The sequence below is a fragment of the Bubalus kerabau genome, chromosome 6 (assembly GCF_029407905.1).
Source record: "Bubalus kerabau isolate K-KA32 ecotype Philippines breed swamp buffalo chromosome 6, PCC_UOA_SB_1v2, whole genome shotgun sequence".
Taxonomy (NCBI): Eukaryota; Metazoa; Chordata; class Mammalia; order Artiodactyla; family Bovidae; genus Bubalus; species Bubalus kerabau.
In genome coordinates this window covers 95,103,529-95,127,502 of record NC_073629.1, presented here as the reverse complement: position 1 = coordinate 95,127,502, position 23,974 = coordinate 95,103,529, and the positions used below count along the sequence as shown (strand labels likewise).

Genomic DNA, 23,974 nt, shown 5'->3' with positions numbered 1-23,974 from the left:
TGCGAAGAACTGACCTATTTGAATAGACCCTGATGCTGGGAAGGATTGAGGGCAGAAGGAGAAGGGGACAACAGAGGATGAGATGGTTGGATGGCATCACCAACTGGATGGACATGAGTTTGAGTAAACTCCAGGAGTTGGTGATGAGCAGGGAGCCCAGTCATGCTGTAGTACATGGGGTCGCAAAGAGTCGAAGACGACTGAGCGACTGAACTGAAGTGATGCCATTCTGATTTCTATTCCCCAGTGCCCCCAGCTGTTATATTTCTCTGCTTCTATTTGGAGGTCACAAAATCAGGATGGCTTTATCTGTCACTTTAAATTTTGTCTAACTTTAATCAAATTTCTATAAATATTTGTCGTTTTATTCATTTCTTTTTGATTGCCAGTTAAATTCCCACAGTGGGTCTTTTTAAAATTACTGTTTAGTATCTAATATAGTCCACTCCCTTCTTATAGAAAAGATCTCACTACTTCTTCAATAGTTATAAGTGACTGCACCTAATTTTTTCTTTCTATGCTTTGCATGTTTCAAAGCAAAAAAATATTCTCTCTTTCAAGTTAATAATATCCCCATAATCTTGACTACATGATAGTTCCTTTAGACTATGACCTTATTTACCCTCCAGCAGTCCCCACTATTTCCATGAATTCAGTTGAAACTTCTGTGTAGATGACTTTCTTCCCTTCCCCCATCTTTATATCTCTTTTGCTGTTTAGCTTCTCCCTTAAGTCCTCAATTCTTTCCTCGTGGATTTTGCCTAGTAGATATCTTCTGAAATTCAACCTCAACAAGGCTAAAAGTGTCTTATCAGCTCTTTTCTCCTCAAATCCATCTCTTTATCCATTTTTTATGTTTCTTAATATCCACATTATAGTCCGATCCATTGAGGTTTGAAAGTTGAGGTTTTTTCAGGTAATAACTTCTAACTTGCCAAGCCTGGGGACTTTTTTTCTTCTTTTTTTCCTCTCCTCTCTTTTTAATAGAATTACTTACACTCCTGTGCTCACGTTGACTATCATTTTTCTTACATCTGACTAACTCTGTTTCTAGTGCCCTCCTAATATTCCTGAATCTATTCCTTTCTTCATCCTATGAACTGAACATCTGTAATTAATGATCTTAAGGCCTCCGTAACTGTGAGAAACCTTTAGTGGTTTGCATTTGCCTGTAGAATGAAATGAAAATTCTTTTTAAGGGATTTCACTATCTGTTCGATTATATCCCACCCTAAATTTCTACCGCCTGTCCCTGCATGTACTTGATGCTCTATGTAGAAATCATCCCTGGTTCCATTCTGTGTAATCTGTCTTTTAAACCTCTTTTAAACTACCTGATCTTTAGAAAGTGAAAGTGAAAGTCGCTCAATTGTGTCAGACTCTTTGTGACTCATGGACTGTACAATCTGTGGAATTCTCCAGGCCAGAATACTGGAGTATCTTTTCCCTTCTCCTTAAAGGTATATATAAAACCTTAATAAAGTAGTTGTGCTAAGGTATTATCATATCTCCAACATATTATTACTTTTGAGATGGTGGAGTGGGTTGCCATTGCCTTCTCCAGTGCATGAAAGTGAAAAGTAAAAGTGAAGTCACTCAGTTGTGTCCAACTCCTAGTGACCCCATGGACTGCAGCCCACCAGGCTCCTCCGTCCATGGGATTTGCCAGGCAAGAGTACTGGAGTGGGTTGCCATTGCCTTCTCCTTTGAGATGGAAGGTATTCATAAATATTTATTCTGTTTTTCCTTCCATTCTGATTAATGAAAATTCATCTGGAGGATCCCTTGTAGCTTCTCTCTTTCCTTCTATCTTTCCTTTGTTCTTTTCTTTTAGTATTGTTCCTGTTGTTTTGTGGGTAACTGTGATTTACAATTAGGATAGTCTGAGGATGGAAGAAGACAACTGAAGCCTCTCTCCTTTCGACACCTATGTTGAATTTCCAATAGTTACTCTAAACTTGTATTTAGGTTGTGGTATCTTTTCATGTATTTGCAGCCAACTTCACTCCTTGAGAGAGGCCGGAGGGGCTGCTAAGCTTCTTAATTCCATCTTTTTAGCCGGTTAAGAGGCATTTAGTAGACATCTGATGACACTAATTAATGAAAGCAAGCATTTCAATTCTTTATTTACCCTTGTAAGCTTTAGTACCGACTAAATGCTGAGAGATTCCTAAGCAAATGATTGATCATGGAATAAGATTTAAGATGTTATATCCTGTATGTTTTGCAGTATCTATCCTAATTTATGTAATGTATTATGAATTATAGCAACAGGTCTGGATATCATACAGTTTTAAAAGTTTTACTTGAGTAAATGGACCCATTAAAAAAAAAAAACTTTTGCAAGAAAAAACTCTTGAACCCCAGTGTTTAAAATAAAATATCATAGTTTTATTTAATGTGGGCAAGCGTAAATCTATATCAACTTATTAAGTTTAAAATCTTACAGAAGTAACCATGCATTTAAATGAAAATTGCAAGTTAAATACAAATAAAACACAAAGCAATAAAATCTAAATTAACGTTAAGTTAATGTGCTGAATGATACTGCCTTGCTTAAAGTGGTTCACTACTTTGAACATGAATATGATACTGTAAGGAATAGATTCTTTTTCAATTTGGCATGCATACACTATTGTGTGGAATGTGATAACTGTAATCTCTCCACATTTCTGTGTTCTGACTACTGGAAAACCTTCATTTGCACAGCATGTGTCATGAGGTCTTTGACTTTGACTTCACACTTATGTCATTTTCATGGTCAAGGCTCTTCTATGGCAAATGATAGTTTTTGGTACCAACTTGATGATACTTGGCAATGAAGTAACTTGTTAGCACTTGAATTTGATGTTGTTACTGCTGATTCAGTGTGTGGTTATACTAATTTTTATAGGTTATCAGAAACTAAAACACAGAAGATTGAGATATAGAGACTTGTTTAGACCCCAATTTGAATACACTAATGTAGATGTTTGAATAGTATAAGACCTTTATAGGTTTTCTGGTGGCTCATTGGTAAAGAATCCCTGCAATGCAGGAGACCTGGGTTTGATCCCTGGGTCAGGAAGATCTCCTGGAAAAGGGAATGGCTACCCACTTCATTATTCTTGCTTGGAGAATTTAGTGGACAGAGGAACCTGGTGGGCTACAGTTCGTGGCATAACAAAGAGTTGGACACGACTGAGCGACTTAACACTTTTAACTTTTCATAGATCTTTAAGTTTTTGGCTTCTATGCTATAAATGAGTTGATATTTTTAAAAATTTTATACTGAATGGTTTCTGTGATTATAATTTGAGTCATGAAATTGGCTATACTTGTCCTTGTCTGTGTAAGTTTCTGTAGGCCACTGTAGACTGTATCTTAGGTGGTTATCAAATTGGAATTTCATTGCTACTGACTTGTAATCTTTTAATTTTTGCCCTTTCCTATTTGTTCACTATATATTGGCTTTGATCTCAAGTCTGTAGAGAAAAAGGACATGATATCTATAAGAATATGGCTGAGGGGAATAGTGAGGGCTGGTAGAAATCTCACCAGAAATGCTATTGAATCTGTAAGTAAAACATCATTTTATATATAAAAGAGATGTGATAGAATTCAGATTGCAATTTGTTATTGAGGCCAGAAAAACAATAGAACCATTCTGAAGCATTTTTTCAAACCTAGATACTTTGGTATGATAATTATATACATACATGCTAATTTAGTATTTAAGATGCAATTTAGGATAGTTGAACTAATTATTAGTATTAGTTAGCTTGAGTCTACCCTCTTTTCTATAATAGCTATGTGTCTAGTTGGGTAGTTAAGATTAGTAGAAATCTCCTGAGTATTTTTCTTTTTTAAAATATTAAAAAATTTTTTTATTTATTATCTTTGACTGTGCTGGTCTTCATTGCTGCACAGACTTTTCTCTAGTTGCAACAATTGGGGGCTGCTTTCTAGTTACGGTGTTCGGGCTTTTCATTGTGGTGGCTTCTCTTATTATGGAGCACTGGCTCTAGAGCGTATGGGCTTCAGTGGTTGTGGCTGTAGAGCACAGGCTCAATAATTGTGGCACATGGGCTACGTTCTGTGACCTCTGGGATCCTCCTGAACCAGGGATCAAACCCATGTCTCCTGCATTGGCAGGCAGATTCTTTACCACTAGCCACTAGGGAAGCCCTTGTGTATTTTTCTTGAGTGTTAAGCTATTTTACTGAAGATTAGCTTTTGGAACATCTATTTCGATTTCTTAGTATAAAATACTGACCACATGAACATAATAACTATCACTGTACATTTCCCTTGGCCTAATTAGATTTTATTTTTGTGTCATGTAGAAAAATACATCTGTTTTGTTTTTCTCCCTTGAAGCCCTTTGTTTCCCAAAGGAAATGATTGCAATATAGATATGTCACTTTTTCCACAGGTAAAATGGTATGTAGAGGTAGCCAGGTACTTGGGGCTCCTACAACAAAGGAAAATTCCTCTAAGGAATGTTGCCAACATTGTTGCTGTTACTGAGGGTAGAGGAATTTCTGGCTCCTAAATTGGAATTTAGGATTCAAGGATTCATTTTTTAATAATAAACTTTGTTGTAATAGTGGTGGCCCATCTTATCTTGAACTCTTGGGAAACAACTAAAAACAAACGGTCCAGTTATTGTAGATGCTAAAGATTGTTCCTTTAAGTGCCAGAAATTTATTTTAATTGTGGTTTTATGAAAATCTTTTAGAACTTATATTTTACTGCCTTCTCTTTATAGAAATAAAGTTTAAAAATGAAAAAAAAAGCTCAATTCAGAACATACAGAGAATACAGAAAAGTTATTTATTTCATAAATATTTATCAGACAATGTGTTCAGTGCACTGTATTAGTTGTGGAGGATGTAATTGTGAATAAATGACATACTGTCCTTGTCTTTACTGAGCTCAGTCTGGTATAAAAAAGAAAATATAAATCATGAGAATTGAATTTTTAAAAAACTATAATAATGTCATAAGTCATGCTTCCAAAAATGTTTTAGCTTATATATTAATAGAAGTATGTAAAATAAAAGCAATAGTTTTTCTTACACCCTTTCTTTAGAGAAAAAACATGGAGTTCCAACTTGTTAATGTCCTAATTCTCATGTAAAGTTAGTATGCCTAAAAGCCTGGAGCATTTAAAGTGAAGAGCAATCACAGAATACAGAGACATTTTATCCATCTTGTGGCAGGAAGCTCTGTCTGTACTTTTAACCAATTTTGGCAACTCACATGGTTTTAGTGGAATCAGAACTTTCAGAAAAGTTAAGTGGCCAGTGTAGAATTTAGCTATAAAAATAGGGGCAATAGCACCTTTCTCCTATAATTTAAAAAGTGAATGGTACTAAAAGGCTCATATAGAAAAACATTGTCCTTCTATTGCAGGAAGGGGGATCCCTTCCAGGGCCCGAAACTGGTCTCTTGTCTAACACTTGGAAATGAATTGTCCGAGGAGACACATCTGCTGACAAAGCAAGAGATTTTATTGGGAAAGGGTACCCGGGTGGAGAGCGGTAGGGTAAGGAACCCCAGGAGAACAGCTCTGTCACATGGCTTGCAGTCTTGGGTTTTATGGTGATGGTAGTTTCTGGGTTGTCTTTAGCCAATCATTCTGACTCAGAGTCCTTCCTGGTGGCGCATGCCTTGTTCAGCCAAGATGAATGCCAGAGAGAAGGATTCTGGGAAGTGGTCAGACTTGTGGTTTCTCCTTTTGACCTTTCCTGAACTCTTCCAGTTGGTGGAGGCTTATTAGTTCCCTGTTCCTTACCAGGACCTCCTGTTGTAAAACAACTCATGCAAATGGTTACTATGGTGCCTGGGCAGTTTCAATCAGTGTGCTTCCCCTAACACTTCTGCCCCTCTGCTTTCTCTGTTCTGCTTGTTAGACTACCCATTTTCAACCTTTTTTGCTGTTTATACTGCTATTTTTGTAATGTACCTAGCATTTCATTCATTCAGTAGACATTTATTAAGCACCTAGTACATGCCAGTCTCTGTGTGAGAAGATACTAAAGATACAGGGATGATTAGGGCAGTATACTATCAAGAGCCACTGTGGGGTTGTTTAGAGGGTATTCATTCCTAAATCTGAACCAAAGATTTTTTTGTTTGATGATGCATTGAGACCATCTTATCTGTCTCCTATGAAACCTATATGTGGGTCAAGAAGCAACAGTTAGAATCCTGTATGGAACAACTGACTGGTTCAGGATTGGGAAAGGAGTACAACAAGGCTGTTTATTGTCGCCCGGTTTATTTAACTTATATGCAGAGTACATCATGTGAAATGCCAGACTTGATTAGTTATAAATTGGAATCAAGATTGCGGATATCAACAACCTCAGATAATGTGGATGATACCACTCTAATAGCAGAAAGTGAAAAGGAACTAGAGAGCCTCTTGATGAGGGGTGAAGGAGGAAAGTGAAAAAGCTGGCTTAAAACTCAATATAGAAAAACTAAGATCATGGCATCCGGTCCCATCACTTCGCAAATAGAAGGGGAAAAGGTGGCAGCAGTGACAGATTTCATTTTCTTGGTCTCTAAAATCTGGTGGATGGTGACTGCAGCCATGAAATTAGAGGATGATTGCTTCTTGGCAAGAAAGCTATGACAAACCTAGACAGTGTGCTAAAAAGCAAAGACATCACCTTACTTACAAAAGTCCATATAGTCAAAGCTATGGTCTTTCCAGTTGTCATGTACGGATGTGAGAACTGGACACACAAAGAAGGCAGAGTGCCGAAGAATTAATGCTTTAAAACTGTGGTGCTGGAGAAGACTATTGAGAGTCCCTTGGACAGCAAGGAGATCAAACTAGTGAATCTTAAAGGAAATCAGCCCTGAATACTCTTTGGAAAGACTGATGCTAAAGCTGAAGCTCCGGTACTTTGGCCACCTGATGCTAACAGCTGACTCATTGGAAAAGACCCTGATGCTGGGAAAGATTGAAGGCAGAAGAGGAGGGTGACAGAGGATAAGATGGCTGGATAGCATCACTGATTCAGTGGATATGAACTTGGGCAAACTCCAGAAGATGGTGAGGGACAGGGTAGCCTGGCATGTTACAGTTCGTGGGGTGGGTGAAACATCAGACATGACTTGGCGACTGAACAACAGCATTGCCATTATACCAGTCTTAGACACTGAAGTCTATCAAAAATAAACAAACCCAATTTATAATTGGGTCCACTAAATTTATACTAGGATTTAATTTTTATAGTACACTGTCAAAAATGATAGTGCTTTAGATTTTGAAGTTCTTGACTCTTTGATGATGATAATGATGGTGGTGGTGGTGATAGAAGATTTGGAGGACACAGACACGATCTGATACTTTGGTATATACTGTTAAATGCAAAGTCTTTAATGACCCTATGGATCTTTCTGTCTTGTTGGGGAGATAATAAGAACACATGAAAAGCACATGAAAGAACTGGTAAGCAAGAATTACATAAATTAATAGTTTGTCTCTTATAGGGTCAAATAGTGTAATTTATAAACAGATTTAGAGATATAGGCTTTTTTTTTTGCCTTGACCTGGAGAACTGTTTGATCAGCCAGTATTGAATTAAAGTCCTTTGAGCTTCTCTGGCACAAAATTAACTGCTAGAAAAGCAGATATGAAAGGAAAAAAATGTAAAGGGTATTAGTGAAGGTTGTTAGACACTGACCTTAACCTTGTCCCTCTGGCAAAATTAATGTATTTTTATCCATCACTGCTTATAGTTTTATTGATGTTTATCATTTTTCAGACTGTTAACAGAGGAACTTCATTATTGAGCACCCAATATGTGCCAGGCATTTGGCTAAATATTGAGGCTATGATGAACAAAATCGGATAGATCCTTACCTCTTTACCTCTTACAGTCTAGTGATGAACGTAAACATTAAATAAAGAATTATGCAAATAGAAAACAGAGCCATGGTTGGCAGGATTGACTGCTTGAGGGGCACAAGGGAAATTTTGGGATAATGGAAATGTTCTATGTCTTAATTGTGGTGGTCGCTGCATTTGTGCATATGTTTATCAAAATACATTGAACTCTGTACATCTAAAAAGGATACATTTAATGTTATGTAAATTGTAACAGTATGTTTGTTTAAAAAATACTCAAATACATGTAAAATTATAGCCGTAATAAGTTTTACAAAGGAGTGTTGCATGGGCTATGAGAATGTAAAATAGAAAGAATTCACATAGGCAGAGAGGAAATGATAAGTAGAAGTAAATGAAGGATGGGGATTGGTTTCATGGGGACAGTGTAAAAGGCAGAAATAACCACAAGGCCCACGTGCCAAGTCCCTGAGGTTAGAAGATCCATGGCAAATTGAAAGAACTTGAAAAAGGCCATTGTGTGGAGTGCAGAAAATGAGGGAGTAGGTGTAAGACGGAGTTATGGACAGGTAGGGCTAAACCTTGCACACTATTGATGAATACTCCGTTGTATTCATCAATACAACGTATTCATCAATACAATATGTTGTATTCAGGGTAAGCAGTTGAAGTTCTTTAATGGGGTCAGGTTGGGAACGCTGGGCCGGAGGAAGCACAAGCTGGAGTCAAGGTTGCCGGGAGAAATATCAATAACTTCAGATATGCAGATGACACCACCCTTATGGTAGAAAGTGAAGAACTAAAGAGCCTCTTGATGAAAGTGAAAGAGGAGAGTGAAAAAGTTGGCTTAAAGCGCAACATTCAGAAAACGAAGATCATGGCATCTGGTCCTATCACTTCATGGCAAATAGATGGGGAAACAGTGGAAGACTTTATTTTGGGGGCTCCAGAATCACTGCAGATGGTGACTGCAGCCATGAAATTAAGATGCTTACTTCTTGGAAGTAAAGTTATGACCAACCTAGACAGCATATTCAAAAGCAGAGACGTTACTTTGCCAACAAAGGTCCGTCTAGTCAAAGCTATGGTTTTTGCAGTAGTCATGTATGGACGTGAGAGTTGGAATATAAAGAAAGCTGACGCCAAAGAATGGATGCTTTTGAACTGTGGTGTTGGAGAAGACTCTTGAGAGTCCCTTGGACTGCAGGGAGATCAAACCAGTCAATCCTAAAGGAAATCAGTCCTCAACAGTCATTGGAAGGACTGATGCTGAAGCTCCAGTACTTTGGCCACCTGATGCGAAGAACTGATTCGCTGGGAAAGACTGAAGGCCAGAGGAGAAAGGGATGACAGAGGATGAGATGGTTGGATGGCATCACTGACTGGATGGACATGAGTTTGAGTAAGCTCTAGGAGTTGGTGATGGGCAGGGAATCCTGGCGTGAAGTCCATGGAGTCGCAGAATCGTACAGGACTGAGCACCGGAACTGAAATAACCATAATGAAAAAATAGTAAGAGCAGAAGGCAGTTGCCCTCCAGATCAGTAACTCAGTAATTTATTCGTGTCTGTGATTTCCTGGTTTGGATGAATTTTTGTTCAGGTCCCCTAAGCCCAAGAAGTTATGTCATTTGGATTCCCAAAGTATTTTCACAAACCACCTACATTCCTTATGGAGCTGTGGCACAGCAGCAAGCCCATGTTTCCCTGGATTAATAAAACAGGCACCGCTGCTATTGTTTATTGATATAGTATCCCCCCCTCCCCTCACGCCCTTCCCCGCCTCGCGACACAAACAACTTTCCGGAAGTAAGAAAAAGCAGTCATCCAGATGAAATTTGGCTCCACAGCTGCCAAAATAGTGGATGTCGAGCTAGACGCGAGTGGGTTTAGGTGTTTGCGTCTGTGACCGGGTCTTTCCCAGTCGCCACCCTACGGGAACCTTCGGGGCCGAAGCCCCGAAGCCTAGCTGAGCTCCCTTGAGCCTCGAGCTCCCTTTCCTGGGGGCAGCAATTGGCGTGGTGGGGCAGCCGCGAGTCCCGAGGAATAGGTCCGGGCGCGGCAGACGGCCAGAGCCCCGAGGTGAGCCCTGGGCTGCGCGAGGCGGTGGGAGGGCTGGGGAGCCAGGCCGTCCAGATGCCCGGCCGCCGCGGCCGGCCCCTCTCGCCTCTCCACCCCAAAATTGGCCTAACCGCCAATCTTCGGCCGCTCACCTCCTTTACCGCAGGTGACCCGTGGCCAATCGCCAGGGGTCTCTTTGCCAGGAGTCGTCAGAGTCAGCCAATCGGTGCGGTCCCTCGGTCGGGGCGGGGCAGTGGTAGCGAGTGAGGGGCTGTCCCGCGGGAAAGGCAGAACCTGAAGAGACCAACTGCTCCGCATCCGTGATTCGGCGGAGGGGGGCGAAGAGGGGTGCTCGGAAGCAGCCCTCGGCTCCCTCCCCTGGAGGCACAGAGGGCGGGGGCCTTGGCGAATGGCTTTCTTGGTGGCCACTTGCGGAGTGAGTAGACCCGGAGGGTCTGGGAGAGGGGCCGGCTCCCACCCCTGAGTTCCCAGGGACCCTGCTGCTTGCCCAGGCCGTGGGCGCGAGTGTGCTTCTCTCCCTGCCTCCATCCCGTCGCCCCCTGGGGTGAGTAGGACGATGTGGCCGTCCGGGCCCTCTCTTCCGTGAGACTCTCCTCACTTCCTCGGCCGAGATGGTTGGAGGCTGGGACTAGGGGCCTTCTGAAACCCGGAGAGGTCATTCGCCTCCAACCAAACCAGTCTGGAGAGAATCGTTTCCCCCTTTTCGATTCATTTTTGTGAAACTCTAGTCTTCTTTCGGAAGCTATCTCAAGGTACTGAACACAAAAGTTAGACTTTCTCTTAATGTGAAAGTTTAATTTTGACCAGTTGCCCGATAATAGAATTTCCTGTTGCTGGCCAAACATTTTTTGTTGTTTTATTTTTGGCTGTGTTCTTGCCTTGGCCAATGTTTTTGTGTGTAATAATTATGGGTGCTGTTATTTGTGAGTATGTGTGTGTTGGGAAGGGGAAGTGGTTTTATGTTTTTGGGGGTAGTTTGTGGAAAAAATAGTGAAAACTTTGGAATAGTTTTATGGGGTTCACTTAAAAACTGGAGGGAAAAGTTTAGGTTCTCAGTATGCTTGGTTATGGAAAGTTGACTATAAGCAATGGACTAGGAAGCATGTATGAATCATACTTTTATTGCATCATTCCTACTATATTTAAGTGTTTTTGATATGAAAGAGTAAGAGATGTATTGATTCAGAAAATGTCTGTTTGCCGATTTGAAGTTAACATTTGGCTTTACTTGTTGATTAAACTGTGTACTTTTAGCTGTATTCAGGAAATCAAAAACAAATCAAGGAATTCTTTCTCCTAGTATTGAGTTAAGAAAGTGGGAGAGATCTTAGAATAGTAGTTGCAGTTTTAAGAATTCTTGTAGTGAACTTTTAAGTTGGGAATTCTCATCCACCGTGAATCATCTCTCAGAACATTTCCTTTTTTGAGCTGAGTTTGTGATAAAGCCCTTTAATAAATAATGTTAACATCTTTCATTTACTTTTAATTTTTTTTTAATTTCACTTTTTATGTACCCCAGCACCTTAAAATACCATGCTACCTTTCCTATTTTAGGAAAGATAAAAACCACTAAAAATCAGACTTTCAGTCTGGAGAGCTTACCTGGGAAATTAGAAAGATAACAGAGAAGCTGGATCTATTTTCAAAATGTTCTGAGTTTGATTTTTACAAAGATGACATTTTACTTGAAGTACCCCTCAATAAACACTAGGTTGCAATGGCTGTTGGTCACATTCATTTTGATATTTCCAAAGTCTTAGGTGGTGGTCTTTTTTCCTTTAGTGTGGAAAGATTGGTAATAATCTAACCACTGAGCCATCCCCAGTTGTTAAGTTTGGTTCAGGCCGTAAAGAGCATTGTGATACAACCATATTCTGCTGATTGGAAAATCAGGCAGTTGCATAGTTTGTAGTTTTTTGCTTGAGAAAGAGGATACCAGGCTTTTATTTTAAAAAGGAAATTCTGAGATGTCCCCTGGGATATGTTGAGTTCTGTCAGTATCTGAGAACTGTTGTTTATTGGGATTCTATAGAAAAAGACAGTTTTTTATGGATACTGTAATGTACTTGGCCTAAGATTATATTTGTACTATTTGTACTAAAGCTTCGCTTGTAGCTCAGTCGGTGGAGAGGGAAATGGCAACCCACTCCAGTGTCCTTACCTGGAGAATCCATGGACAGAGGAGCCTGGCAGGCCACAGCCCATGGGATCGGAAGAGTTGGACATGACTTAGTGACTAAACCACCACGAGATTATATTTAGGAAGATTTTCCAGTAGATGTTTAAGCAAAGATTATGTTTGAAAGAATAATTCTTAGGTTGAAAATGTGCTTAAGCCAAGTACCTCTCCCTAAATATTTTAGTTAATTGAAGTTCCACCACAAACAGGCAATTAGTCATTTAAAGCCATTTTCCATCTCCCTTATTTTCCATGTCCAGTTAGTTACTAGATCCTGTTTAATCTGCTTTAGAAATAGCTCTTGGGTTTATCCTTTTTTTTTTTTTTCCTCCCACATAACTGTTTTAATTCAGGCCCTCATCATCTCTCACCTAAACTTGCACAAAATTTAACTAGTCTCCCTGTCACTAGACTCCCTCTGTCCATATTCTTTTCCACAATTAGATCCCACTGAGTCACAGCTGTGCTTAAAAGTCTGTTTTGGCTCCCCCTTGCCCAAGCCCAGCTGCTGAGAATGTTCTTTAAGGCCCTTCACAACTTGGTGATAATTATCACTCTTGGTGTGGACTCAGCTGCAGGCATCCTACCCAGGGCATCTACTGTAGCATTATGAACTCTTACGTGTTTGGAACATGACATAGCCTCTCATAGCTCTTTGCACAGTCACTGCCTTTCCCTCTTGATTAAAATTACAGTTGCTTAGAATTCAATCCAGTGCTATATCGCTACTACTTTTGACATACAGTTTTTGTGTTACTTTTTCTTTGATGTCTTCCTTCCTTCAGGCAAAGCAAGTTAGGATTACTGTTGTCCTTCACGTGTTACTACAGCACTTTGTTCATACCTCTATGCTATAGATCTTTGTGCACGTATCTGGTTCTTGGATTAGACTCTAACCTTCTTTATTTCTGTAGGGCCTTTGTCCCTAGTCTAGTGCTTGGCACATGATCAAAATACTTGACTTAATCATGTCGTTAAGTGTACAAACCTTTGACTCATTGTACTGAAGCTTGGTTTATCTGTGTGAGTTAGAAAAATATTCCAAGTCACCAAGCTCCCTAATTGCTGCCACACCTGAGAGACAGGACTGCAGAAAACGTTAGAAACAACGTTACAAATGGTGAGTGGATTTCCAGGCAAAGGCCTACTTTTCCAAACTATGCGGCCTCTAATACAGTTGAAAGAACACTAGTAGTGGTACCAGTACAAGTTGGTTTTGTAGTAGTTAGTATCATAGGAAGAACAGCATGTTGCTGGCTAGGGAAGTCAGGGAGACTGCTTGGAAAGGGTGAAATCTGATCTCATTCCAGAAGATTAGGTAATGATTAATTGTATTTGCTATTTTATCTGTATTGTCCTTAACGAAGTCCTTTGAAGACATTGATAGCACCTGGCACATAACAGATCTTCAGTGAATATTTGTATTGCAGAGGAATGTTAATGGTTGCTGTGTGTGTTTTGGAGGGCAGGGGAGTTATTAATACTATAGGAGTTCATTTATTTCTAGAAACACCTTTAAGAACTTTGCTTCTTTGCTATATTGACAGAGCAGCTAATTTTGTTTTTTTCTGAAATGTGCCATTTCAACCAAGGTATTCTGCTTACTCGGTTGTTTCTTTGCATTCTCTGCATTCCAGAGCATGTTTTTTAATCCGGTTACATTAATCTTCCTCACTCAGTTTCAAGGTTACACTAAATTTTTGCTTGTGTTTTGACTTTTTTTTTATCCTACGGTAGAGGACCCAACTGCAGTTAGAACCTTTAAGTTCTTATTGTCTTTGTTTAAATGAAGTTAACTTTTTTTTTAAAGCCAGTAAACAGACCCTTGGTTTTTCCAGTATGGTGAGCTGTTCACTCACCTGATGAATATGGTTATTTACTTGGAGATACTGGCTTCACAGACTCTTAGAACTGGAAAGGATCTTAAAGTTTTAATTCAGCCTCTATGTATTTATAAAATGGAGAAAACAGTTTCAGAGAAGCCAGGTGACTTGCCCAAGTTCACCCAGTTAGAGACTAGACTAATAGGACTACCATCTATGGTTTTTGCTCTTCTGTTAGCTCTAGAGAGAACTGGGGTGCTGCTCTGATGCTTGTGTTCATTCATTGCTTGCCTCAATCTCCTAAGTCCCAGTAATTTTTCCAATTCAGACACTGATTTTGCACTTTCAGTTCAGCATCTGCATCTGAAAAATATCTTACATACTTCTCCAAGAGAATATTGTTCGTTATTTCACCTCCTTGTGCTTTTCAGCCTCTCTTTGTGCTTATACTTGCTCCTAAGTCTGGAAAGATGGCTTTTCTGGTTACTCCAGTTTCCTGCAAATTCATTCTCTTTGCTTCTCTCTCTGTCCCAGGAGCCTGTGTTACCTAGAGTCCTTTTTACCTTCTGGCTTCTCGTAGGGTTTAGCCAATGGAAGGACAAAAGATGGAAGGAAAAAAAGAACCTTTGGGGGTATTTATTCCTCTTGCTCTCTCTCTGCTTTGATGAATTTGTGGCAGTGGCTGTGTCCTACAGCTGGTGTCCCTTGAGCCTGCTCGGAGCTACATTGTTTCCCTCCTTGTTCCATCAGTCTTGGCTGCTGATCCTGATTCCTGGGTACCTTAGCATCCCTTGCTAGTTTACTTAACCCTGCCCTCATTTCTCTTCTAAAGAAAAGTTCACACATTCCATCTATTTATAATGTTTCCCACCCTTGCTCACTGCTGTTAATAATTTCCCCCTCCTCATCTTTGTCCAAATCAAAGTGCTACCTCTGTGACACTTTTCTGACCCCCTTAACTTTCTCTCTTGAATTGCTTAGTACCTTTCTCATAATAATTTATCATGCTTGAAGCAGTTATTTGTAGACAGATGTTTATCTCCTACTACAGATTTCAAGCTATATCTGCTTCATCTTGGGGTGTCCAGAGCATCCAGCGCAGTGTCATAGTCATAAACACCCAGTGAATGAATCATTATTGTAATGCTGAATTCCAAACCCAGAGTAGTATGTATAAAACTATGTTCATGAGACTTGGCATGAGAGAATGAAGTTTTAGAAGTTTGTTTTAGTTATTATCATCTGGTCTTGCTTCTTGAACTCCCTGGTTGGTGTCTTTCCTATTTAATTTCTCTTCTCTTAAAAACTTTCAATTATTCTTAAAAGTTTTCAGCATCCATACTTATAATAAATTGTTTAGAATAGTTAGATGTTATTTGTGATTTTTTTAATGAGTACTCTGATTTATAATCTGCAAGAACATCTTTGATTGCTTTTTATGTTTAAATCCTAACAGGTTGACGCATTTCAGAATTCCTTAATTCATTAATTTACAAAAATTTTATTGAGCACTTGCTACAAACCAAGCACTATCCTGGGGGTACAGTGGAGAATAAAAAGAGTCTTGTCGTGTCAGACATATATTCTAGTCATATTTTAGACTTTTTTGATCGATTTCTGACAACAGGGTAATCAGGGTAATTTTGTATTGCACTTTTAACAGCCTTAGTAAAAACAACTTACTTCCTTCTGTTTGATGTTCACTGGCAGCTAAATCAGATATACAAAAACTGCTTCGGCATATGTAATTTTAAAGGAATTATCACCAAGCCAGTTACAGAATCTATTCATTCCAATTCAGGGTTATTTTTGTTCTATTTTGTTTGCTTGTTTTGCGTGAGAAATAAGCCATTTAGTACTGATTGTCTATTGGCCTGACTAGTTTATCATTTAACTTCCCTTGGTGGTTTTATTTCAGTTTGTTGTATTTTGCTATACAGAGAGATCAGTTTTGTTAAAGGAATACATTAGATTTTGTAGAAACATTTCATAATCACATTTCAACAAGTATTATGAATGATTATGAGAATTCTGTAGTTATTTGAAAACTTGAACTACTAAAGCATTCAGTTTTAAGAACTCATGTGTTGAACATGAATTTTTCCTCATTATATGTAGAGCAGATTTCCAGGAGACTTTCTGAAACTTCCATTTTTGGTGGGCCCTTGAAAATCATGAGAATTTGCTTTCCAAAATTCTGTGAAGCTCAGTGACAGGCAGTCATATGAGGTTGGAAAGGGGAAGAATGTATTTTTTGCATCCCATCCTAGTAAGCAACTCAGAGCTTATTTAAGATCCTGGAATGACTTAACCTATGACTTTTAATTTTAAGAAAGATATTGTCAGTAGCCTGACCAGCGATTAACATGTGAAAAATAAAGCTTTGACTAATTGCCAGCACCACATGGTCAAACAGTGCTTCATTAAGTGGACTTATATAGTAGATATTTTTGTTTTTTATGAGTTTACTTTCTTTAGTGTTGACTCATAATCATGGAATTGGCAGGAAGGATGTGGGAAAAAATTATGTATTCTGCTTTGTTTTACTGGCCATTTTTCTTGTTAGTGTGCGTGTGCGTGCGTGGGTGCTAGTTTATACTTTATCTGTAAATAATGTTATAAGTTTGTTATGCTTTATTTTATTTGGCTTGAAAAGATGTATCTGAGCAGCTTTAGCGTTACCAAGTTTACTCTCTCAAGACATTTTAGGGTTTGATAATTTTAAAATAATAATGCTAATGATTTTGCAAGCTAAAAGAGTTATAACATTTTTGAAACATATTTATAACCAGTACAGTTTCTGAATACTTTTTACATAAAATTTTTGAGTTTACTAATTTTTTAAAAATCAGGCATCATGAATATATAAAGTAAAAATTAAGAAGTCTTTGTCTCAAATGCGCCTCTTTCTCAATCTCACTTTGTAGGTGTAACATCTGCTTCTTGTGTGTTTTATTTCAGACCTGTGTGTGTGTGAGAATAAAATAACTTTTCAAAAATATAACATCTTATTATTCATGTCTCTGTCTAGAATAAGGTAATCACTCAGCCAGTATTAATTGGCCTGAATTTTGATGTCTCTTTTATTTTTGTAATTTGCTTTCTACATTCAGAAGCTGTAAACTCATATTTCATTTAAACATTTTTTAAAGTAATTTGCTGCATTCTGAAATCTTGAGGCAATCTGTATGCCTCCCAGACATTTATATCTCTATAATGCTAGTTACCACCTTTATAGAGAGGGAGAACATATTGTTGTCCCAACTGGAGCACTTGGAGAGTGAAGGAGGCTGCTAATAATTTTGTTCAGACAACAGGCATAAAAAGAGACTCTCCCAGACAAACTGGAAAAGTGGTCACCCTGTTTATAAACTCCAGGTTTTTGTGTGTTCTATTTACTTTTGGTAGTAAGTTTTCATATGACTTTATTGAATAAATTGGGAGAGTCATTTGGAAAGACAAGGTATCAGTGATTTAAATAGAGGAAAATGGTACAAACCCAGACCTTTCTTGTGCAGTTGTTTGAGTAATCAAATCAATCACTTTATGGAATCAATATTAGTATTTTGTTCTGTAAGTCAAAATGTTATATAACAGTGGTGGTATTAGATGAAGAGAGATCATGAAGAGTAAGCAGTTGTGCTAAGAGTTATGATAAAGCTAAGGAATTTTGACAAAGGTGTAGGTACCTGATTCCTATTTGACAAAGCACCTCTTTTCTGTCCCAAGTATATGAGCAATTTAGACTTGTTGTGTTTGTTTTTTTTTAAGAGAAGTTATTTTCTTTGTAAATTTAAAGATAAAAATGTTTTTATTTTTCAAAGAACTAATGTATTTTCAAAATCTTTTATTTTATGGAAAAGAGTGATTCTTTATATTGTTTGACTCTTTGTTACCAAGGTAATAATTGAGCACAATTTACCTTTTGTGGTTCAGGCATAATACCTGATACTTTTCTGAACATCTCATATGGAATTTTGTTTCTGATCTGTTTTCCAAGACTGTATTTTAGCACTAGTTTTGTCTATTTCTCATACCTTTTTTATTACTACTATGTGTTTTCTTCAGAGTTCATCAGCTTACTGTTTATTTTCCTTTTTTTCAAGGAACGTTAAATACAGTTTAAGTTATGCTGGTATCCTTTTCTCGATTATACTTCTTTATTAGAGTTGCATATGTTTTGTGTATTACCTAGTTGTTAATTTATTTTGTTCTTAATCCATCAAATATTCGTTGAGAAACTTTTCTGTATGTTAGGCCTAGTTTAGGGTCTGGGAAACAGTGCTGAATCCTGGTTATTTTCAGCTCCACATTATGAAGAAGAAATAGAACACCAACTATTTTGCTACTTTATGTATATTCTTTCATCTCTCCAACAACCTTTAGAGGTTTATTTTTGTGTCCTTCCCTGGTAAGAAAATGGAGGTAGAGAAAGTAACTTGGCCAGATCATGTAGGTAATTAGGGAATCCCAGATTCAGGATTTAAAACTAGATCAGTCTGACTTTAGAGCTTGTGTTCATTTTGGATACACTAGGCTCCTGCAGACATTTTTAGATTAAATTTTAGTCTAATATGCTATGAATTCTTTTCAAGTATCATTGTGATTTAATAGAAAAATGTAATGGGTTTGAAATCAAAGGACTGGGTTGAAATCTCATTCTAAAACCCATCTGGATGATTTGGGTAAGCACTTATAAAATAGGGTTAATATCTATCTATTTTACTATGTTATAATAATGAAACAAGAAATGACATACAGTAAAATATCTAGCCAGAGGATCTAGTACTCGGAAAAAAACTTCCTGTACTGGGTTGTGCATCCCTGGTGAATCTGTGGTGCTGCTGCTGCTAAGTCGCTTCAGTCGTGTCCGACTCTGTGCGACCCCATAGACGGCAGCCCACCAGGGATTCTCCAGGCAAGCTGTGGTGCTAGTACTGTTCGTTTAAAACTATGGGAAAAGGCTTTACCGTTCAGGGCATTCTTGGGGCACCGAGCAGTTGTTGATAAAATTAGCTGTAACTATCATGTTGATAAAAGAGAACCTAATTTGGAATCTTAGACTATCAGAACATTGACTTAGTTGGAAAATGCTGTTCTGAAGTTACACTGGAGGAAAGAATTTAATAATAGGCTCAATTTTATGGATATTTTTGAATTGGAAATCTTTACTCCAAACAAATTGGTATATGAGTATTTTTTAGGGTTAAAAATTCATATTCTCAGAACTTCTCTATACCTCTAAATTCTGTTTTCCTTTAGCTGAAGAGGGTAAACCACAGAAATGGCAGATTATAAATGTTTCCAAATTTTTAATAAACCAAGGAAGGCACTGATTAGTATACCCCACATAAAATCTTGGTCTTACTAATATTTCTGGTTTCTTTAATATACTTTTTTCATCATTAAAGCAACTTTTGAGTAACTTGGTGAGGAAACAAAGTGGTGTCATTTTTCAAAAAACTTAATTTTCTAATTTCTAAGGAACAGAAAAGCCATTAAAATTTTTGGCATAATTTTTAAATTTATTTATTTTTTAACTTGCCACTTGCTACTCATGTACCTGTTGATACTTTTCCTCTGTACAGTTAGATTTTTCTCTTATTATTCCTTTAATTAATTACTCATGTCACACGCACAGCATAGTAACTTTCTATTCTCTCTTTTCCTTACCTTTTTGGAAGATCAGTACCACACTTGCTTTTTTCCAGTCTTCTGGTATCTCTCCAGTTCTTGAATTTTCAAAAATAATTGTAAGTGATTCAATTGTAAGTATGCCCTATACTTCTTTCATTGGCTGAAAGCGTATCTGTGATGCATGTCATCTCAAATTGCTAACTGTGAACATAAACTTTCCAAATAACTCATATTTAATCAAAACAACATTTCTGCAAAGTTTTTATTATTTTATTTAAGGACTGTTATGCTAATTTTCCTTTAAAAATCACCTACTTTTGTCTGGATTTATGCCATTTGTTTTTCATTAGGTGTCTTGTTTTCTTTGGTGTTTTTCCTTTGTTAAATTTTTAAGCTGTTATTCCTTTTACAGTTCTGCTACTGATCACTTATTTTGTTTTCTTGTTACTCTGAACTTTCTTGTGAGACTCACATGGAATAATTTCGGTGTTTCTCGTTTCACAACATATTATATAAGAGAAAGCACTGAGCATAAGGTACTTAGTCCTTTAAGTTTTTGCTGTGAAATAAGATTTGATATGAAAATAATTACTCATTTGTGAATTTCTTTTTAGAGTGTTATTCAGTCATAGCCCTTCCTGTTCTGCATTATTCTTCTCAGTTCCTTAAATTACTCATAACTTTCTTATTTCCTGATTCTGACCTCAAGAAGACCTTAAACCACCTTTCCCCACCTTTACCTCCACTATTCATTACTCTTCCTCTGTCAGCAGGAATTACTTTAAAAGCTTTTACTCTTTGCCTCAAAAATTGCCTCTTGTACTATTTTAGTAAGTGTCTCTCCAAAGCAGCTACATAAGAAGTACAATTCCTGTGTACTTCAGAAAGTATTAAAGCCATCCTTTATAATACTGTTCTTTCTAATGGCAGTGAAGTATTCAGTTATGTATATGTATAAAGTACAATGTTTAATGTCCCTATTAGAGTTATTAATAGAAATTTAATTTTGCTGACATGTGTTAGAAGTACCTTCTGAGAAAAGTGATGATATTCAACATAAGTATTAGAAAGATAGTAGGGAGGTACTTACATACAATTTTGAGGCAGTTTAATATTCTTCTGTCATTGTAGATATTATTTTTGAAATTCCCCTTAAATTGGGCCAGATGTCTGCCTTTATATATTTTTAATCTGGACACATAGACCTTGGTTGATAGAGAATTATGTGTTACTGTTAACTTTATACATGTACTTTAGCTTTCTTTAATTAGCAAGTTACTCTTGAAGACTAGGGACTTTTTTTTTTTTTTTTTAAACCACGTTTGCCACATAAGTGGGTTTTTTTTCTTTACATAGATTATGGTTAGATTTAGGTATAATTTCTATTGAGTTTCTTCTAGTTTAGCTTATTTTATATTACAAACCATTTTGTCTCTGTTTCTCTATAATAGTTTTATTTTAAACTTTAAATGAATTCATACAGAAATCATCTTTAGAACTATGGCTCATCAATGTGGTAAATTAAGGAGCAACCACCTCTTTTGGTCCTGACTGCCAAAAATGCAGTATATCACTTACTACTGAAGGAAAAAAGAGAAGGAAAGAAGGACATGAAGAAAGGACTGAGGGAGGAGAAGGAGAAAGAAAACGCAAGGCAGGGGAGATCTAGGAAGCTGTGCATGGAGAAGACTGGCATCGGCATCAGCATTGCCGGAAGCTGCCATCAGTGCATACACGTTCGCTCAGCAGTGCGCCAGTGCGCTAGCCTGGAGTTGGTGTGGGGGTGGAGCGGTACAGTGCTGAATGAACGGTAGTTTCTGCCCTAGTGGGGTTTAGAATCCTTCAGGGAAATCAGTCAAGTAAATATTTAGATACGATAAAATGTGATAAGTGTTAGATTAAAAGGCAAGTAGAGAGTCTGTTTGACTCCCAAGCTGCTTGTTCCCAAGAGCTAAGATGTCACTGTAGGAAGTATGAAGTCATAGTGTTTTAAATTATGTTCTATTCAAAAGAAGACAGACCACTCTCGACATGGTAAAGGACCATATTCTATTTTTATGACCTTTTTAAAAACACAAGTCCCTTAAAAAGGATATGAATAATTGTAATACCTTATGTTTTAAATGTTGAATGAAAAGAAGAATAAAGGGATGTTATGAAATCGTTTATGTTAGAAGGTAATAAGTTCCTTTTCTCTTAAGATACTCTAAGACTAGATGACTTTCAAGAACATTATAAAAGTAACTGCTGTTGAGTGGGAGGTTGGACTACATGGCTTTAATTCTATGTCCTGAATCACAGTATGTGGTGAAAACATATATTTTCCTCTAGCACATTATTCTTAAAAGATTTGAGAAAACAGCTTAATTACTAGCATTGCTTGTCCACATTATTAAATCAATGTGTACATGTTATTTTATTGATTGCAGATGGGAAATTATATATGTAGATTTTATTTTAAGGTATACCAAAGATTTATGAATTTACTATGCAAGAGAGTTTAGGCCAGTTCTGGGATTTTAAGCTAATAACTATTGTTACAAACTTCCCATTATACAGTACATAGAGAAAAGTGGATTGTTGAGTAGATCTCTGACTTGGATGTTACGATGTTGGGGGTTTTAAGGGTAAAGGAATGTTGTGGAAGACTGTCTAGGGAGAGGCAGGTCTGACAAAAGAGCCACAGTGAGGTTCGCATGATTATATTAATAGTAAAATCAAAGAGTTGTTTTTAAGACTTAATTTAGGTAGCTTTCAGATCATAGTAATTTAAATCTAAGTTTTTCCATTTATTTATTGGTAGATTTTTAATCAAATAGTGATTTGTCTAGAAGGTTATGTTAATTAGATTTTTATAGTGGTGGTTCTAAATGGATTCAGAAGAGGGAAAATTCTTGAAGATCACTTTTTCTCATTTAGATCCTTCACCTTTTTATTTATGAGCATGCCATTGACTTTTTTAATATTTAGCAAGAATAATGTATTTAACTGATTTTAATGAGGTTTTATAGTTATTGATAATTATATCGCTTTTGAAACAAAAAGTAAGCCAAGCAGTCCTTCCTATATTCCTGTGGTGTAGTTACATTGAAAGGAATCACTCCCTACTTTCTTAGTACAATACTGTAGTATCTCTGGAATGTGATGGATTTATCCTTTCTTTCCCACATCTTTTATTATATTCTGCATAGGAAGGAAGGGTTTCTAAAACAGTGTCTTAGGGGTTATCTTTAAAAATGAAGATGTTTACAATTTTATAAATATATCTGGATTTTACATACGTTGCTTATTATTTTTCTTTCTTAAACTTTGTTTTTACATGACATCTCTTATTTTCAGTACTCATTTCAAGTAGTTTCTCAGTGTGTATGTAAGAAAAAAAGCAGGCAGTTTTTGTTGCCTTTGAATTTGAAAAAGAAAATAAATTACAAGATTAGTTGTTTTTCCCATGATCTTAATAAGAGTTAGGTTTTTAATGCTTTGTTTACGAATTTAAATTTTAGTTTGGGAAGAACAGCAGTAGTAACGGTAGTTATTGATAGTAATTATAGTCTTTAGTAGAAGTCATAGCTGCCACATTAATAATAGGAGGAGGAGGAGCCTGTATTTGGAGGTAAGAAAATAGCTTAGAGAAACACAGTATCTTGTTAGTGGCTGAGCTGTAACTAGAAACCAGGCCTGCCAACCCCTTGTTGTTTCCATAATGCTATACTGTGTCAATGTAATGTTTGAGATCATGGTGGAGAAAATGCTTTGCTAATGACAGTGTTAGGCAAGGTGAGGTGTTGGTTTAATATAAAATGAACTCTGGCCTCAACTGACTAAAATGGAGAATGTGAAATGATAAGCAGTTTTTTTGGCAAAAGGGAGGGGAACAAAAAACACTGAAGGTCAAGTATGTTATATTGGAGCACTGTGTCTCAGCCTTTTAGTGAAGAGTTTTGTGGTTGGGTTAGGATTGTGACTTTATTGGTTCCCGACCCTTATTTCCCTGTTTAACTGCATGACTTCTAGTCATGCAAATATGGCAAGATGATAGCCTTTTTTGATCTCAGACTGTTTTGTCTTTTACAACCAAGATTAATGTATTTTTCAGTCAAAGATGATTAACTCAAAACTTTCTTTTGAGTAGACTTAAAGCATAGGAATCCTATACTCTTAGAGCTTAAAATTTTTAGTGTACAAAAAGTAGGACATGCACATTCTGGATTGTAAAACTGAGAAATAAGTGGGCCCTCTAAATAAATAAACATTTAAACTATGTCGAGAGTGTAGTGTTCATGCCAAGGGGGAAAATGAGTAGGGAACGTAAGACAGAAGTGTTGTCACTTTCACTTAGGGAGGGCCCTCTTGGAAGAGGTGAGAATTTTGAGTTTTCCTTCTTTTTTTAAATAAGGGAGGAGGA

General features: G+C 37.3%; 1 protein-coding gene across 7 annotated transcripts in view; it reads left to right on the top strand.

Moving 5' to 3' along the window:
• Positions 1–23,974, top strand: part of OSBPL9 (oxysterol binding protein like 9) — a 164,439-nt gene that overhangs the window by 97,984 nt on the left and 42,481 nt on the right. For 2 of the 7 annotated variants that reach the window (XM_055585925.1, XM_055585924.1), the window contains exon 5: positions 19,617–19,685. The exons of 3 other annotated variants lie outside the window; for them this stretch is intronic. In XM_055585925.1, the coding sequence (XP_055441900.1) occupies positions 19,617–19,685 (69 nt within the window). Of the gene's footprint in view, positions 1–10,161; positions 10,475–19,616; positions 19,686–23,974 lie in introns of those variants that run through there. 2 more of the 7 variants (XM_055585928.1, XM_055585929.1) reach the window with 2 other exon arrangements.